The sequence below is a fragment of the Chiloscyllium plagiosum genome, chromosome 42 (assembly GCF_004010195.1).
Source record: "Chiloscyllium plagiosum isolate BGI_BamShark_2017 chromosome 42, ASM401019v2, whole genome shotgun sequence".
NCBI classification, from domain to species: domain Eukaryota; kingdom Metazoa; phylum Chordata; class Chondrichthyes; order Orectolobiformes; family Hemiscylliidae; genus Chiloscyllium; species Chiloscyllium plagiosum.
Window position 1 is genome coordinate 15,269,763 of NC_057751.1, and position 17,506 is coordinate 15,287,268.

At 44.2% G+C, this 17,506-nt stretch overlaps 1 protein-coding gene across 3 annotated transcripts in view; it reads right to left on the reverse strand.

The window, feature by feature from the left end:
* LOC122543167 (cGMP-dependent protein kinase 1-like) overlaps nt 1–17,506 on the reverse strand; it is a 96,128-nt gene that overhangs the window by 21,627 nt on the left and 56,995 nt on the right. For all 3 annotated transcript variants that reach the window (XM_043681576.1, XM_043681574.1, XM_043681577.1), the window contains 5 exons: nt 14,867–14,932; nt 13,513–13,587; nt 11,304–11,400; nt 6,636–6,775; nt 6,281–6,370 (listed from right to left, as the gene is read on the reverse strand). In XM_043681576.1, the coding sequence (XP_043537511.1) occupies nt 6,281–6,370; nt 6,636–6,775; nt 11,304–11,400; nt 13,513–13,587; nt 14,867–14,932 (468 nt within the window). The remainder of the gene's footprint in view (nt 1–6,280; nt 6,371–6,635; nt 6,776–11,303; nt 11,401–13,512; nt 13,588–14,866; nt 14,933–17,506) is intronic.

The following is a 17,506-nucleotide window of genomic DNA, read 5'->3' on the forward strand; positions in this document are numbered from 1 at the left end:
TATTTACAGATTCCACGCCTGCTACCTTTTGAGCAAAGTAATCACAAATACTCTCAGAGAAAGGCTAAGTTTCCTCATCTCTGCATTGAATGGCCCAATTCCACCCCTGGGAAACACTTTCCAAATGGACAGTTGGAGATTTGGCTCCTGGATCGGGCTTATCAGCCTCACAACGGCCCACAGAGGCCACGACCTGTGACACATAGCCCGAGCTGGGCAATCGTACTCAACAGCAAATGACGGGTAATATCAATGAAATGGGTGCCCCTATATTTTTAACCTATGACCCCTAATTCTCGATTCTCCCACAAGAAACGTCCTTTCAACACTTACCTGGTCAAGTCCCCTCAGAATCTTATACGTTTCAGTTAGGTCACCTCCAAAGGGGACAAGCCTAGCCTACCGAGCCTTTCCTCAAAGAAATCCACTCAATCCAGGTCTCAGTCCAGATTTTCTCCTTCCTGGTTGTACCTGCACACTGACTTTCAGTGATTCATGCACTTGGACACCCAGATCTCTGTATCTCAGAGGTCTGCAACTTCTCACCATTGAGGTAAATGCATCCTCTTCATTCTTTCTGCCAAGTTGGACAATTTCACACTTTCTCATATTGTTCTCCATGAGTCACATCTTTGCCGTTCTCACCTGTCCATATCTCTTTGTAGCTCCTGATATCCTCTTCACAGTTCATTTTCCTATCTTTGTGTCATCAGAAAGTGTAGTTATACTTTTGAACCCTTCATCCGAATCATTCATGTGAATTGTGAAGTGTTAAGGCTAACGTACCAACAGCTCTCGCAGACAACTCAAGACATCGCTGAATAAGATTTATGTATTCCTACTGTCTGCTTTCTGATGGCCAGCTAATCATCTATCCATACCAGTTGGTTATCCACCCCACCATCTTCTGCAATATCCTTTGACGTGGAACCTTCTCAAATGCCTTCTGGAAATCCAAATATAATACAGGTTCCCCATAATTCACAGCAGAAGTTATTTCAAAGAACTCCAATACATCAGTTGAACACGATTACCCTTTGGCAAAATCATGTCGGCTGTGCTGGTTTATCTTGAACCTATCCCTCGGGACATTGGTTAGGCCACTTTTGGAATACTGCAATTCTGGTCTCCCTGCTATAGGAAGGATGTTGTGAAACTTGAAAGGGCTCAGAAAAGATTTACAAGGATATTAACAGTGTTGGAGTGTTTGAGTTGTGGCAGAGGCTGAATAGGCTGGGGATGTTTTCCAGATAGGTAAAAACAATTACTGCAGATGCTGAAAACCAGATTCTGGAATAGTGGTGCGGGAAGAGCACAGCAGGTCAGGCAGCATCCGAGGAGCAGTAAAATCGACGTTTCGGGCAAAAGCCCTTCATCGGGAATAATTCCTCAGTTGAACACGATTACCCTTTGGCAAAATCATGTCGGCTGTGCTGGTTTATCTTGAACCTATCCCCTGGGACATTGGTTAGGCCACTTTTGGAATACTGCAATTCTGGTCTCCCTGCTATAGGAAGGATGTTGTGAAACTTGAAAGGGCTCAGAAAAGATGAACAAGGATGTTGCCAGGGTTGGAGGGTTTGAGTTGTTGGAGAGGCTGAATAGGCTGGGGATGTTTTCCAGGTAGGTAAAAACAATTACTGCAGATGCTGAAAACCAGATTCTGGAGTAGTGGTGCGGGAAGAGCACAGCAGGTCAGGCAGCATCCGAGGAGCAGTAAAATCGACGTTTCGGGCAAAAGCCCTTCATCGGGAATAATTCCAGCACCACTAATCCAGAATGGGGATGTTTTCCCTGCAGCATTGCAGCCCGAGGGTTGACCTCATAAAGGTTTACAAAATTATGAGGGGCAATGGATAGCGTGAATAGACAAGGTCTTTTCCCTGGGGTGGGGGAGTCCAGAACTAGAGGGCAGAGATTTAAAGTGAGAGGGGCAAGATTTAAAAGGGACCTAAGGGACACCTTATTTACACAAAAGGTGGCATGTGTCTGGAATGAGCTGCCAAATAAAGTGGTGGAGGCTGGTACAATTACATTTCAAAGGCGTCTGGATGTGTATATGAATAGGAAGGGTTCAGAGCGATACGGACCAACTGCTGCCAAATGGGACTAGGTTAATTTCGGATATCTGGTTGACATGGACGAGTTGGACTGAAAAGTCTGTTTCCGTGCTGCACAGCTCCACGACAGAAAATAAAAGCTCCCTGACCTGCAGTTTCCTGCTTTCTGTCTCAACTCCCTTTTTGAATTACTGAGTGACATTAGCTATTTTTCAATCTAAAAGAACCTTCCCTGATTCTAACGTGTTGCAAATGAGAAACAACACATGAACTGTCTCACTACCTACTTCTTTTAAGGATGAACTGCGATCAGGACCTGCAGACATGTCAATTCACAGTTTTAACAATTTACTCCATACTACTTCCCTGGTAATTGTAATTTCCCCGAGTTGCTCCCTCCCTTTCAATTCCTGATTTACTATTTTTGGGATGCTACTCGTATCTGCCGTAGTGAAGTCCAATACAAAATATTTGTTCAATTTGTCTGGCATTATCTTTTATCCTCCATTCTGTACTGCACTGTAAACAGAAGAGCCTTGGGAAAAGTTGATGTGCAGAGAGATCTGGGAGAGCAGGTCCCTTGTCCCCTGAAGGTGGCTGCACAGGTGGATAGTGTGGCCAAGAAGGCATTCGGTATGCTTGCCTTCATCGGACGGGGTATTGAGTGTAAGAGCTGGCAGGTCATGTTAAAATTGTCCAAGACTTTGATTCAGCCACATTCAGACCACTGCGTACAGTTCTGGTCGCCACATTACCAAAAGGATGTGGACGCTTTGGAGAGGGTGCAGAGAAGGTTTACGAGGATGTTACCTGATATAGAAGGTGCTCGCTATGAAGACAGGTTGAGTAGGTTAGGATTGTTTTCATTCGAAGAAAGGAGATTGAGGGGGGACCCGATTGAGGTTTATAAAATCCTGAAGAGTATAGACAAGGTAGATAAGCTTTTTCCCAGGGTGAGGGATTCAATAACGAGAGGTCATGTGTTCAAGATGAGAGGTGAAAAGTTTAAGTGGGATATACATGGCAAGTACTTTACACAGAGGATGCTGGGTGCTTGGAATACGTTGCCAGCAGAGGTAGTAGAGACAGGCACGGTAGATTCATTTAAGATGCATCTGGACAGGTGCACGAGTAGGTGGGGAGCAGAGGATTACAGATGCTTCGGAATTGGGCGAGAGGTTTAGACAGTGGATTTGGATTGACTCAGGTTTGGAGGGCCGAAGGGCCAGTTCCTGGGCTGTAAATTTCTTTGTTCTCTGTTCTATTCTTCGTTGCACAGACATTTTTTCAACAGATGATCACTTACTTTGGTAACTCTTTTTACAATATCTATTTTTATCTTTTTGATGAATTTTCTCTTGTAATCCAATTTTCCCTCCTCATTAATATGTTAGCAATTCTCGGCTGCTTTTTATATTTTGTCCAATCTTCTGACTTGCCACCTATCTTTGCAAAATTATATGTCTTTTTGAGTTTGATACTAACTTTGACTTTTTTTTAAATCAAATTATTTGTTGGAATGTATCTATTCTGCAGTTTTTGAAATATCCCCTGAAATGTTTGCCACTCTGTCTCTACTTATCTCTTAACCTTGACTGCCAATTCCCTTTTGCTAGCACCATGCCCTTCTAATTACCCTTGTTTAAATTAAAAACAGTCCTCTTTGACCAACATGTCTCTCTTATAAACGGTATGTAAAAGTCAGTCACATTATGGTCACTATTCCCTACGTGCTTTCACTATGAGGTCAATAATTAATCTTATCCCATTGGTCAAAACCGGATGGACTTTAACTCTCTGGTTGATGCCATAACATGCTGGTCTCAGAAACTGGCCCAAAAACATTTGACGAATCCCTCCTCAATACTCCTTTTTGCCATCTGATTTTCACAGTCAATATGCAAAATTCACCTATGAATAATTACTGTACCCTGTTGACAAGTTCCATTATTTCTTCCTTGATAACCTGTCTTACCATGCAGTTATTGTTAGCAGGCTGTATACAACTCCCACAAGCGAACTTGTGCTTTAGAATTCCTCATCTCCATTCAGACTGCCTTTCTATCCTGGTTTCCTGAATTAATCTTCCTCATTGTGTAAATATCATCTTTAATTAACAGAACCACCGTTTCCCAACTGGCTGTCTTTCCTAAACACCACCTACCAGTCAATGTTCAAGTCCCAATCTCGGTCATCCTGCAGCCGTGTCTCAGTTGCAGAAATTGTTCTTGTTTATCTCCATTTGGACTATTACTTAATACATTTTGAATACAGCGCCTTGTCATTTTATTGTTGTAATCATCTCACTGATGACCTATTCTTATTGCATTCTCTGTCCATTCCTTTCATCGTCTGTTTGTCATTCTCCACATTTATTGCCTCCCTCTGTTGCATTTTGCCCAGTCTCTGAATCACCAGAACATCTCAAATTTGGACCCAACCCGAGTTGTCCTTGAGAAGGTGGTGGTGAGCTGGCTTCTTGAACCGCTGCAGTCCACCACTGTGAACTGTTAAAGAGGGTATTCCCAGATTTTGACCCAGTGACACTGAAGGAATGCCGATATATTTCCAAATCAGCTTGGTGGGCAGCCAAGGGGGGGATCCTGCAGGTGGTGGTGCATTCATGTATATGCTGCCCTTGTCTTTCCAGTTGATGTGAAAATTAGGAGAGCCTGACAATATCATGGCCATCACCAGCCAAGGTTTCGTTCTGACCACTGGCAGGATAACCCACCATCAGTGGCAGCACAGTAGTACACAGATAGGAGGGGTGGCGTCAAGATTTATTCCAGACCCTGTGAAGTCTCAACATTTCACAGACATGTTGTCCTGAAGGAGATGGAGTTCTGTCTTCAAAGCGAGAACACATTCTATTGTCTTGTTTGGCTCTACCAAAGAGCTAAATAGTGCTGATTTCAAACAGATCTAACAACGCTAAACTAGATATCCTTTTGGCATTGTGGGCTATCAGTAGCTGCATTCAAACATAATCTACAACGTCATGGCCCCGTTCTGCAATTTCCATCAAGCAAAAGGATCAACCCATGTCCAATGAGAAATGCAGGAGGGCATGCAGGAGCAGGATAAGACATACCTGAAAATGAGGTGTCAAACTCAGGAGGCAAAACTGAACAGGACTATGTTGCGTGTCAAACAGCAGAAGCAGCCAAGTGACATAGAGAGCTGAGTGATTCCACAGCCAATGGGTCAAATCTAAGCTCAGCAGTCTTGCCACATCTTGCTGTGAATCTTAGTGGAGATGAGAGAGTCCAGCACATCAAATGCAAAAGTCAAGGCTGAAGAATTCATAGCTACCTTTAGCTACAAATGTGAGAGAATGATCCACTCTGACCTTTTTCTGGAGTGCCCAGCATCACACATTAGGCACACACTAGGTGATATCAAGAAACATCGGAAGGGACTGAGGGTTATGGGTCCTGACAATATTCTGGAAATAGTACTGAAGACTTGTGTTCCAGAACTAACTGTACCAGCACAGTGACAATAGTTGCACCATTACCAGTAATTGTGAAATTTCCCAAGTGTGTATCATACACAAAAAAAACAGGACAAATCCAACTCAGCCCCCATTATCACCCTCTCGATCATGAGTAAAATGACGGAATGAGTCACCAACAAGCAGTTATCAGGCAACACTTGAAAACTAATAACCTGAACATTCAGTGATGCTCACTTTGTGTTCCTGTCAGTTCGTCACCCCATTACAGCTTCATGCATGAAGCTCAGAAACATGAGGGAGCAAGATAAATCTTTCTGTATCTCAGGTCAGCCCAAAGTGTTTGATAAATAACCATGTTTTTATAAATGTGCTAACTGCTGTTGGAAACGCAGCAGCCACTCAGTCGTACATAGTATGCACCAGAAATATTAATAATGAACAGATAACTTGTTTTTTGATTGTAACTGAAGGACGAATATTGGTCATGGCATGGGGCAATTATTTGCCTCCTCTTCCACCCAGCAGCCCCAGACATTTGTTCACTGCTACTGAAGAGGACAGGCTCACTTGAAAGACAGCATGCCCAAAAGTTTTGTGTTCCTCCTGGGACTGTTACTCAGACTCGCAGCTGAGGGCTGGAGAAAGGGGCTCGGACACACCAATTGCCTGACTCGGAGTTGAATGCTGGTGGACAAAACATATTACTACTGCTATTCAAGTGGAGAGCGAGGTGAATCGATACAAAATGTCTTTCAATTACCTGTCTCTCAGGATGGTCCACAGTTCACCACCAAGGCAGGCCTCCATCAGCATGTAAAGATACTTACGGTCTCGGAATGTCCGATACAACCTATAACACACACACAGACACATAGGCTATAAACTATATGCAATGCTAATGAAATGACCTAACATCACAGGTTCTCTTGATGGCTTGAAGACGCAGTGCCATGAGAAAGCACCTTGCTTGGCGATTGCTCTCCAATCCCGAGCATCCATTTGGGGCTGATGTTTGGGGAATGTGCTTCTAGGAGTGAGTGCCCTTGGAAGAGGCAGAGAGAGAGAGAGAGAGAGAGACAGGCAGAGTCGCAGCCCTGCCAACCGAGTGAACTTACCTGACTATAAAATCACAGTGAGCCTCCTGCATGATCTGCCTCTCTGAGCGAATGTGCTCCTGCTGCCGCGTCTCCACAATGTGGTGTTTCTTCAGAATCTTCATCGCAAACGTCCGGTTCTCTTCATTCTTCAGCTGCACCTGTGGAATGACACCGATGGCAAGGTGAAGGAAATAGAAAGTGCAAGGATCGGGATATATTTGGCAAATGCTTACGGCTCACGAACCGAAATAAATTCCACCACATTTGTGTGCGATCTCCAGATGGTTGATTGAGGACTGTGCTTGTTGTGGGACTGAAATCTGGACAGAGACCATTCTCAGAGGAAGATTCACACCCCTTCCTCCTATCACTGATACTCTCACTCTTAGCTCAGTTGATGGAGGGGACACGCAAGAAAGTGCTCAACATGAATCCAAGTCTTACTTTGAAATCCAGAACAAGAGGAGGGGGGGGGGGGGGGGGTAAGGTGTCACAGTTTCAGGATTCAGGACGGACCATTTAGGACTTGTGTGTGCAGAAATACCTTCACCCAGAGAGTGGGGTACCTGTGGCATTTTCTGTCACAGAAAGCACTCGAGGCCAGTATATTCAATATTTTCACCAAGGAACTAGATATAGGTCTTCAGACTAAAGAGATCAAAGGGTCTACGGGAGAAAGTCAGAACAGGGAACTGAATTGGATGATCAACCATGAAAATTTCAAAGACAAAGCAGGTTTAAAGGGCTGAATGACCTGCATCTATTTTCTATATTTTTATGTTAAAATACAGCCCATATTTCTCAGATGTCCAAAAGAGGAAAACATTAACACCTCTAAGAATCTTTGTGCCATTCATGAAGAACATTTTCAATTCAACCCATTTCACCTTTATGATCCCCACAAATTCCACCACCCAAAAATAAGATCACCATCATCCTAGTGCCAAAGAAAAAAAAAGTTGCCTCCCTCAAGGATGACCACTTAGTGGCTCTGACAATGATAATTATGAAGTGCTTTGGGAGGTTGGTCATGGCTCACATGAACTCCAGCCTCCCATATTGCCCTGATCCCTTGCAATTCAACTACTGGTGCAACAGGTCCATGGCAGCTGCCATTTTCCTGGCCCTGCAACATCTGGACAACAAGGAAACTTATATCAGGCCCCTATTTATTGCCTGCAGCTCCACTACCAACAGCATAATTCCAAACAAGACTCACCTCCAAACTCTGGGAGCTAGACTCTGCTACCCACTGCAAGTAGATTCTCGACCTTCTGACCCACAGACCACAATCACTAAGGATAGGTAACAACACCTCCTCCTCTACGATAATCCCCAAGACTGGTGGCCCATAAGGCTGCATACTAAGCCCCCTGCCAGACTGCTTATACGCAAACTCCACACCAGCTCCACTGACAACTTTACTGACATCACCACTGTTTTAGGTCAGATCTCAAACACTGGCAAGATGGAGTACTTAAGGTAGAGCGTTTAACAGCATGGTGTAAAGACAACAATCTCTCCATCCATGTCTGCAAAATGAAGGAGCTGGTCACTGACTTCAGAAAGTGGAGTGGACGGCAAGCCCTGTCTGCATCAATGGCGCTGAGGTGGAGATGGTTGAAAGCATCAAGTTCCTGGGAATGAATTGAATTGAATTGAATTGAATTTATTGTCACATTTACCGAGACACAGTGAAAAGCTTTGTCTTGCGAGTAATACAGGCAGATCGCAGAGTTAAGTAGCACAGATAAGTAAATGATAGGTAAACAGCAGCAAAAACAAAAACACAGGTACAGGCGAATGTTAAGAGTTTGTGAGTCCATTCAGTATTCTAACATTAGGGTAGAAATTGTTGCAAAACCGGCTGGTGTGTGTTCAGGCTTCTGTACCTTCTCCCCTATGGTAGAGGATGTAGGAAAACATTGCCAGGGTAGGATGGATCTTTAAGAATGCTGGTGGTGTTTCCTTGGGGCAGCGGGCCTGGTAGATGGATTCTATAGACGGGAGGTTGGCTTTGGTGATTGTTCGGACCAACTATCTGTCCTTGTCCACCCACGTTAACATTACGGTCAAGAAAGCACAGCAACGTCCCTACTTCCTCAGGAGGCGAACGAAATTCTGCACGTTCACAAGGATTGTTACAAATTTCTTTGTCGATACAACGTAGAAAGCATCCGATCTGGACGCATCACAGCATGGTATGGCAACTGCCCTTCCCAAGACCAAAAGAAACTGCAGAGAATTGTGAACACGGGCCAGTCCTTCAGGCAAACCAGCCTCCCATCCAGTGACTTCATCTAGACTTCCCACTGCATCGGGAAAGCAATCAACATAATTAAAGACCCCTCCCAGCCCAGTTATACTCTTTTCTGGCAGGCAGAAGATTAAAAGCTTGCATACACATACAAACAGATTCAAGAATAGCTTTTTCCTCCACTGTTATTCGAGTTTTGAATGGAATGCTTCAGTTTTAATTGTTATCGCTCTCTGCACCTTCTAGCAGCTGTAACATTGTATCCCGCACTCAATTCTTCTATTACTTGTATAGTACAATCTGCCTCTCAAGCATTAAGACAACATTTTTCACTGTATCTTGGTACATGTGACAGTAAAAATGAAATTAAATCAAATTTGAGCGTCCAGTCAGTAACAGAAGATGGCACACTCTGAGCCTTTCGGTCAAGATAAGATGCTTCATCAGGAATGAAGGACTTTTGCCCAAAATGTCGATTTTCCTGCTCCTCGGATGCTGACTGACCTGCAGTGCTTTTCCAGCACCACTCTTATCTTGCCTCAGATCTCCAGCATCTGCAGTCCTCAGTTTCGCCTACTCTGAGACTCTGACTGTAACAAAAGACTGAAAGTGTCACTTACTAAACATCATCTACACTAAGTCATGCCCCTCTTTTATACTGAGCACCAATCACACTCTTTGTGCAACTACAGCTCTTACAGCAAAGAGTTGCTCCTTGCACTCAATGTTCTGTTACCCATTCTGTTGGGTATTAACTTCAGGTGATGGTCTTCAAGCCTTTCCCCCATCTAATGCCCACAGTAAAGCCTGTTCTGATGATTCCTCAGAACCTTGGCAATGTGAAACCTCCCAAAACCCTTTGAAGGCTTCAGGCTGTGTCTCTTCAACTGGAGGCTGTCCTCTGTATCTAGCTACGGTAGCTCGCAAAGACAAACAACCCAAGGGGCAGCACGGTGGCTCAGTGGTTAGCACTGTTGTCTCACAGCACCAGGGACCCGGGTTCGGTTCCCACTTTGGGTGACTGTCTGTGTGGAGTTTGCACATTCTCCCCGTGTCTGCATGGGTTTCCTCCCACAATCCAAAGATGTGCAGGTTAGGTGAATTGGCCAGGCTAAAATTGCCCAGTTTCAGTGATATGTGGGTTAGGTGCATTAGTCTGGGGTAAATGTAGAGCATTAGGGGAGGTCTGGGTGGGTTACTCTTCGGAAGGTCGTTGTGGACTTGTTGGGCTGAAGGGCCTGGTTCCGTATTGTAGGAATTCTGTATCATCTCTAATCTTCATAGAGCCAAAAGGGACACATTTACATAAATAAATGATTTAAATTGTTGATGTGTCATCAGATGAAAACAAGCTAAGAGCAACCCACAAACACGGAAGTCTGTTAGTGGAACCAGTAATTCTGAAAAGAATCAGTCTGACTTTATTAGAACTTTAAAACATTTGTATAGGTCCAAAAGCCAAATGTTCTGCTTTGAAGCTAACAGGAAATTCTGTTTGGACTATCCCAAAGCATGCTACATTGCCATGGAAATGGGCTGAGAGAGTCACAATTTGTTTTGCTGGGTGTTACTCATGGAAGGCAATTGCAGATTTTGTAATGTGTAGCTTGCTGCTCACTTGGAATTTGCGCGGCAAGAAGCAGCTAATTTGTTGAAACATGAAAAACCCTCATGATCCTCACACTGAAAGACAATGAGCCTTATGGCAGAAAACAGCTTAGAAACAGCTGCAAAGAAGCAGATTCATCAAACTGGAAAAATGCACACCGCCTGCTCAAGCAAAGTCTAGGCTGCAGACAAAACACTAGGCTGGAAAGGAGAGAAGTCAAGGTGAATTCTGGAGAGCTGTGGCATACCTTTGGGTTGGTCCATGCGTCACTCAAATGAATTTTTGATATTTTGTACAGGAAAGGAATTGTTGACGGTGTTGGGGATGCAAATGTAATGCTACATTCATAGAATATGTGGTCATGAACGAGAATGATAGGGTAATGTTGCTTTTTTTTTTAAACATGTACAATGTGTAGTACTTTGAGAATACAACATGAAACACAAAAATCTTGCAAATAAATGGAGATGCTGATGCACTCAATTTGACCTTGACTCCCTTTCATCGTTCAAGTAAATGGACAGTTTACAGCATGACTATTTCCAACTAACTTTATTGGTGAGTCAGAATTTACTTCCGGTAAACTTAGAGAGACTGTTGCCATTGTCTCCATGCAAACACTTCGCGCCTTACTCTCAGCAAGGCGACCTGAGCTTTCTTTTGATCTCTAATAGTCAAGACTACCGAGGCTTATTGTCAGGCAGACTTCAGAAAGGTTGAATAAGCCACAGTCCCAAAGTATAATACACCATTATATTAATCCTATTCAATCTGTACCGTAACTGTTGACTTAATACAGTGCTGCAGCCTCCTGACTTACCAACTCAACACGACCAAATCCTCCAACTCCAAGTGTCTGATGGACATGGAAATCTGTTCGCTCCAAGCTGGCAAAGAATGTGGCTTCTGCCTCAAATCTGGAACAAGTTGCAAATGAATGGTCAGGAAAATTACCTCTAGCTGACTGAAACAGTATCTACTAAGATTATGTGAACCCAGAAGCACTGCAGTAGTGTGCCCTGAGTATTTCAGCAGCGACACAGCATAGCCAAGAAAGCCAACTCTGAATAAATTTGCAAAGCGACATGACAATCAAAAGAGTCTGTGGCTCTCCTGCACCCAGGAAACAGCAGACATGGATCAAGCGAGGAAAGTCGGTTTTAAGGGAGATAATTAAAGTGTGAAAGAGAGGGAGATCATTTTAGGGAGGGAATTGAGGCCTTGTCAGCTCAAGGTTCAACCTAGAAATGTTAAAGGGAAAGTGAGATCTGCAGATGCTGGAGATCAGAGTCGAGAGTGTGATGCTGGAGAAGCATAGCAGGTCAGGCAACATCCGAGGAGCAGGAGAGTCCATGTTTTGGGCAAGAGCCCTTCATTAGGAAGAGGCTTGTGAGCTGAGGGGGTGGGGTAGAGAGATTAATGGGAGGGGGGGTAGAGGAAGAGGTAAAGGAAGATGAGAGTGTGATAGGGAGATGGACACTTAACTCGCAATGTTAGAGCGTGGTGTTGCTGAATCGGCATCAATGTGGACTTCACCAGTTTCCTCATTTTCCCCTCCCCCCCCCACCTTATCCCAGTTCCAACCTTCCAACTCAGCACCACCGTCATGACCAGTCCCACCTGTCCATCCTCCTTCCCACCTATCCGCTCCACCCTCCTCTCCGACTTATCACCTCACCGCCATCTACCTATCGCACTCCCGGAGACTTTCCGCCCAGCCCCAATCCACTACCCACCCCCATTTATCTCTCTACCGTCTCGGCTCACAAGCCTCATTCCTGTTGAAGGGCTCTTGCCTGAAACAATGATTCTCCTGCTCCTCGGATGCTGCCTGACCTGCTGTGCTTTCCCAGCACCACACTCTCGACTACCAATGTTCGAGTGTTGTGCTGCTGTATCGGCAAAAATACTGCAGAAGCATTTGATCAAAATGATAGGGACGGTTTAGTTTACCCCATTGCTCATCTATATGTGTGACTGAAGGTTCGTCACCTCCTTACAGCGAGAGAATGGGGGAGGAATGACTGCAATACATAGCTTGGGACAAAGTACCTGAGGCCTCCAGCCCATGATGCTGAGGGAAGGACACTGACAAAGACAGGAATGAACAGGTCCAACAACCTAATCTCGGACGTTTGATAATGCCAAGAAGACTGACTCACTGAATCCCCAGTTGTCACATTATTCCATTTCCCTGAGAGCACTGTGCAATACAGGGGCATGACAGAGGTGACTAGTAAATTTATTCAAAAAGGAATCAGATTTTAAATGGACTGACCATAGAGTTGGAACTACAGGGCCAACTATGATTCGGGGGTTTGTCCTCCCCTTCTCATTTCTGAGCCTAATTGGCAACTGCATTGGAAATGGGGAAGAAAATCACTTTCGGACCTGCAACCACATTTCACCAAAACTCTCCCTGCACTTTACCTTGTGTCAAAGTGGGCAGCTTCTGAGAAGAAACCGACAGGACTCAGGCACAACTGCAAACTAGTGTTATCGGAAGCATGTCATTAAGCTGGACAGGATTCAGAAGAGATTTGCCGGGAGTGGAGACTTTGAGTCATATGGAAAGGCTGGACGGGCTGGGACTTTTTCCACTGGAGTGCAGGAAGCTGAGAGGTCGATAATATCATGAGGGGTATAGATACGGTGAATGGCAGGTGTCTTTTCCCAAGGGTGGGGGATTTCAGGAATATTTATAAAGGTGAGAGGAGAAAGATTTAATAAAGGCATGAAGGGTACTTCATTTTTAAAACAGAGAGTGGTTTGTGTGTGGAATGAACTTTCAGAGGAGGTGATGGATGTGCGTACAGTTACATTTCCAACACATTTGACTAAGTACATGAATAAGAAATATTTGGGGAGATGCAGGCCAAACACAGGCAGGTGGGACTAGTTTAGTTTGGGATTAGGGCCAGCACGGACTGATTGGACTGACGGGTCTGTTTCCATGCTGGATGACTGTGACGCGCGTGCCGAACATAGAGGAGATTCTTGCTACGGCTTGCCAATATGTTCATACTCACTGTTCCTGCCTCTCTGCACTCTCATGTTCTTGACTGGAGACATCTTCCAAGCTTCCAATAATCTGTCGGAATGAGCTGCAGAAAGTTCAAGAAAAAAAGGTGGAACGCTTACATTGAAATGATCAACATCATTCCACTCAGCTGCATAAGCAGCTTTCAGGACAGTACACAGCTACTCACTGTAGTGTATTAACCACTTAATGATCATTGATACAGTTCCGTTCTAACAGATTAGGCACCACTTTGACTAAAGATAACAAGATTAACAAGCCACTGACCAGCATGTAACAAAACGGTCACAAAGAGATGACGAGACAGTGGCCAAAATTCCTCAGTCTACCAGAAAGACAAGGATTACTGGTCATTGTTCAACTCACTACAAATGTACTGCATTTCTGGACAAATTTGGAAAATAACAGATCTTTCAATATTCAGAGAAACATGTCGAACTGTGACTGTACCCCCATTTGAAATTAGAGTTCATAATTGCTTCAGAGTTGGAGATACAGGCAATGATGGAGAGGATATGGTGTTTTAATCATTTTTTTGGCTGTTAGCAAGACATGTAACATGATGAAGAGAATAGATAACTCACGCTCATGAACTAGGTTAGGGAGGAGCAGAGAATTGCAGTCTCGTGTTGGATGGACACCTATGCCATATCAGGAGGTGGTTTCATTCTTGCTCCCCCTTGAATGGAGCCTTTCCATCTCTTCTCAGTGGTGGTCATATGGTAGGGGTGGTGCATTTGTATATGGACGTACAAAACTAACGACCAGATTCCAGGAGATTGCTGAATGTCGCCGTATGCACGGACATATCAAGGTAAGAATTAGGAACAGGAGCAGGCAAATTTGCCCCTTGAGGCTGCACCACCATGCACTAAGATCATAGCTGATCTGTCCAACCTCAAATTTGTAATTCAGCCGACCCTCGATAACCTTGTTCAGCAAGAATCTATCCACGTCCCCCTTAAAAATATTCAAGAACTGCACTATTACCTTTTTGGGAGGGACAGACCCTCTGAGAACAAAGAAAAAACACCTTACCTCTGTCTTAAATGGGTGGTCACTTCATGTTAAACAGGATAGCGGTGGCTTGAAGCTTGGCCTCTCCTCAGTCCCTTTGTATTCTTGTAGAGATTGGAACAGATGTGAACCACCTTCCCTAACGTAATCCCAGTAGCAAATGAATACTGCAACTCCTCTGCATCCTTACACATCTTTCAGCATGGGAGTAATCGTAAGAGGAGTGCAGTCACCCATCAGGATCTCTAATGTCAGTCAACTGAGCATCTGTGGTGCACTATGCGAACCATTAGCTTTGAACAAAATAACAGATTTGAGCTACTCACTCTTGGTCAATCACCAGGCAGATCACATCCTCCGCTGCAATCACATTGGCCAACCTGATGTCTTCTCTGTGAGGAGGGAAAACAGAAGAGATGCACTCTTCATTGTTAGCGCAAACAAGAGATCATTTTCTTCACCACCACCCACTCAAGAGTTGTTCTGTGGATTGCAAGCCAATTCCTGCCCTTCTGAGTCTGCACGTGATTAAGTTTCTTCAGCGTTGCTAAGTTCCATCACTGACTCTTCTCATACATACATACATGCAGTCATACAGCATGGAAACAGACCCTTTGGTCCAACTAGTCCACACTGACATACTCCCAAACTGAACTAGTCCCACCTGCCTGCATTTGGTCCGTATTCCTTCAAACCTTTCCTGTTCATGTACTTATCCAGATGCCTTTTAAATGTTGTAACTGTCCCCACATCCACCACTTCCTCTGGAAGTTCATTCCACACACGAACCACCCTCTGTGTAAAAAAAGGTTGTCCCTCATGAATTTATTGAAACTTGCTCATCTCATCTTAAAAGTATGCCCCCACGTTTTGAACTGCCCCACCTTAGGGAAAAGACCCTTGCTACTCACCTTATCTATGGCTCTCAGGATTTTATAAACCTCTTTAAGGTCATCCTTCAATATCTGATTCTCCAGCCTATCTTTATAACTCAAATCCTCGAATTTTGGCAACATCCTTGTAAATGTGTTTTGAACCCTCTCCAGCTTAATAATATCCTTCCTGTAGCAGGACGACCAGAACTGCACACAGTGCTCCAGAAGAGGCCTCACCAACATCCTGTGCAACCTCAACGTGGCATCCCAATTCCTACAAGCAATGGTCTGAGCAACGAAGGCAAGTGTGTGAAATGCCTTCTTGACCACCCTGTCCAGCTGTAATGCAAATTTTGAAAAATTATATACCTCGGTCTTGTCGTTCAACAAAATGGCTCAAAGCCCTACCATTAATTGTATAAGTCCTGCCCCTGTTTGTTTTACCAAAACGCAATACCTCGCATTTATCCAAATTAACTCCATTTGCCATTCCTCAGCTCAGTGACTCAATTGATCAAGATCTCTTTGTAATCTTAGATAACCTTCTTCACTGTCCACTCTACCACCAACCTTGATGTCAGCGGCAAGCTTACTAACCATGTCTCCTATATTCTCATTCAAATCATCGATATACATGACAAACAAAAGTGGACCCAGTTCCTATCCCTATCAATGGTCATATACCTCCAGTCTGAAAAATAACCCTCCACGACCACCCTCTATCTCCTACCATCAAGCCAAGTTTGTATCCAATTGGCAAGTTCACCATGAATCCCATGTGATCCAACCTTACTCATTAGTCTATCACATGGAACCCCTGTCAAAGACTTTACTGAAGCCCATGTAAATAACGTCTACTACTCTACCCTCATCAATCTTTTTGATTACTTCCTCAAAAACTTAACCAAGTTTGTGAGGCATGATTTCTGACGCACAAAACCATTCTCTTCCCCAACACACAGGTTCCAGCCTTTCCTGTCACATTCTGCACCAGTTTAACATCTGTCTGATCACAGTGCACACAATGAAACACTGGAAACGGGGGACCCTAACATGGCACACTTTTCAAACGAGCGCTCACTCAACATTACTCAGGAGTCAGAACCTACAGCTCATCTTCCTTCGTGGTATTGAAAGTGGCTCTACCTCCTGACTATGTCAAGGCACATCAATCTCACTTCATACAATGTTACAACACAGGAGGCTGTTCAGCCCACTTTGTTAGCATTGAGGAGAAACTTTCCAGTGAACATGAAGACATGTAAAATAGAAGCAGGAGTAAGTCATTCGAAGAATTTCAAGCCAGCTCCACCATTCAACATGATCATGGCTGATCATTCAACTCAATAGCCTGTTTCTGCTTCCCCACCCCGATATCCTTTGACCCCTGTAGCCCCAAGTATTATGACCAAATCATTCTTGAAATCATATAATATTTTGGCCCCAACCATTTTCTGTGGTGGACAATTCTACTGATTTACTACTCTTGAGGTGAAGAAATTTATCCTCATCTCGGTCAGAAATGGTTTACCCTGTAGAGGTAAACTGTCATCCCTTGGTTCTGGACTCTCCATGTCATCAGAAACATTGTTCCAGTGTTTAGCCTGTCTCGTCCAGTTCGAATTTTATGGGTTTCAACGTGATCCCTACCATCCTTCTGAATTCCAGTGATTATAATCCGAACCTATTTAACGTCTCCTCAGTCCTGCCATCCAGCAAACAGTCTGGCAAACCTTCACTGTACTCTCTCCATCGCAACAGCATCCTTCCTCAGATAAGGAGAGTAAAACTGCACATAATACTCCCGGTGTGGCCCCACCAAAGTCCTGAATAATTGCAGCGACATCCCTGCTCCTGTACTTGATTCGCCTTGCTACGAAAGCCAAAATACCATTTGCCTTCTTTATCACTTCCTGCACCTGCATGCTTACCTTCAGCGACTGGTAAACAAGGATACCCCAGGTTCCATCGCACATTTCCCCCTCTCAATTTAGAGCTTCAATCCCCCTCTACCAAACTCCCTCCACTGCAACTTGTAAAAGCTACCATAGCATCTGTTTTCAGCATCTCTTTAAGCAGAGTATTTCACCT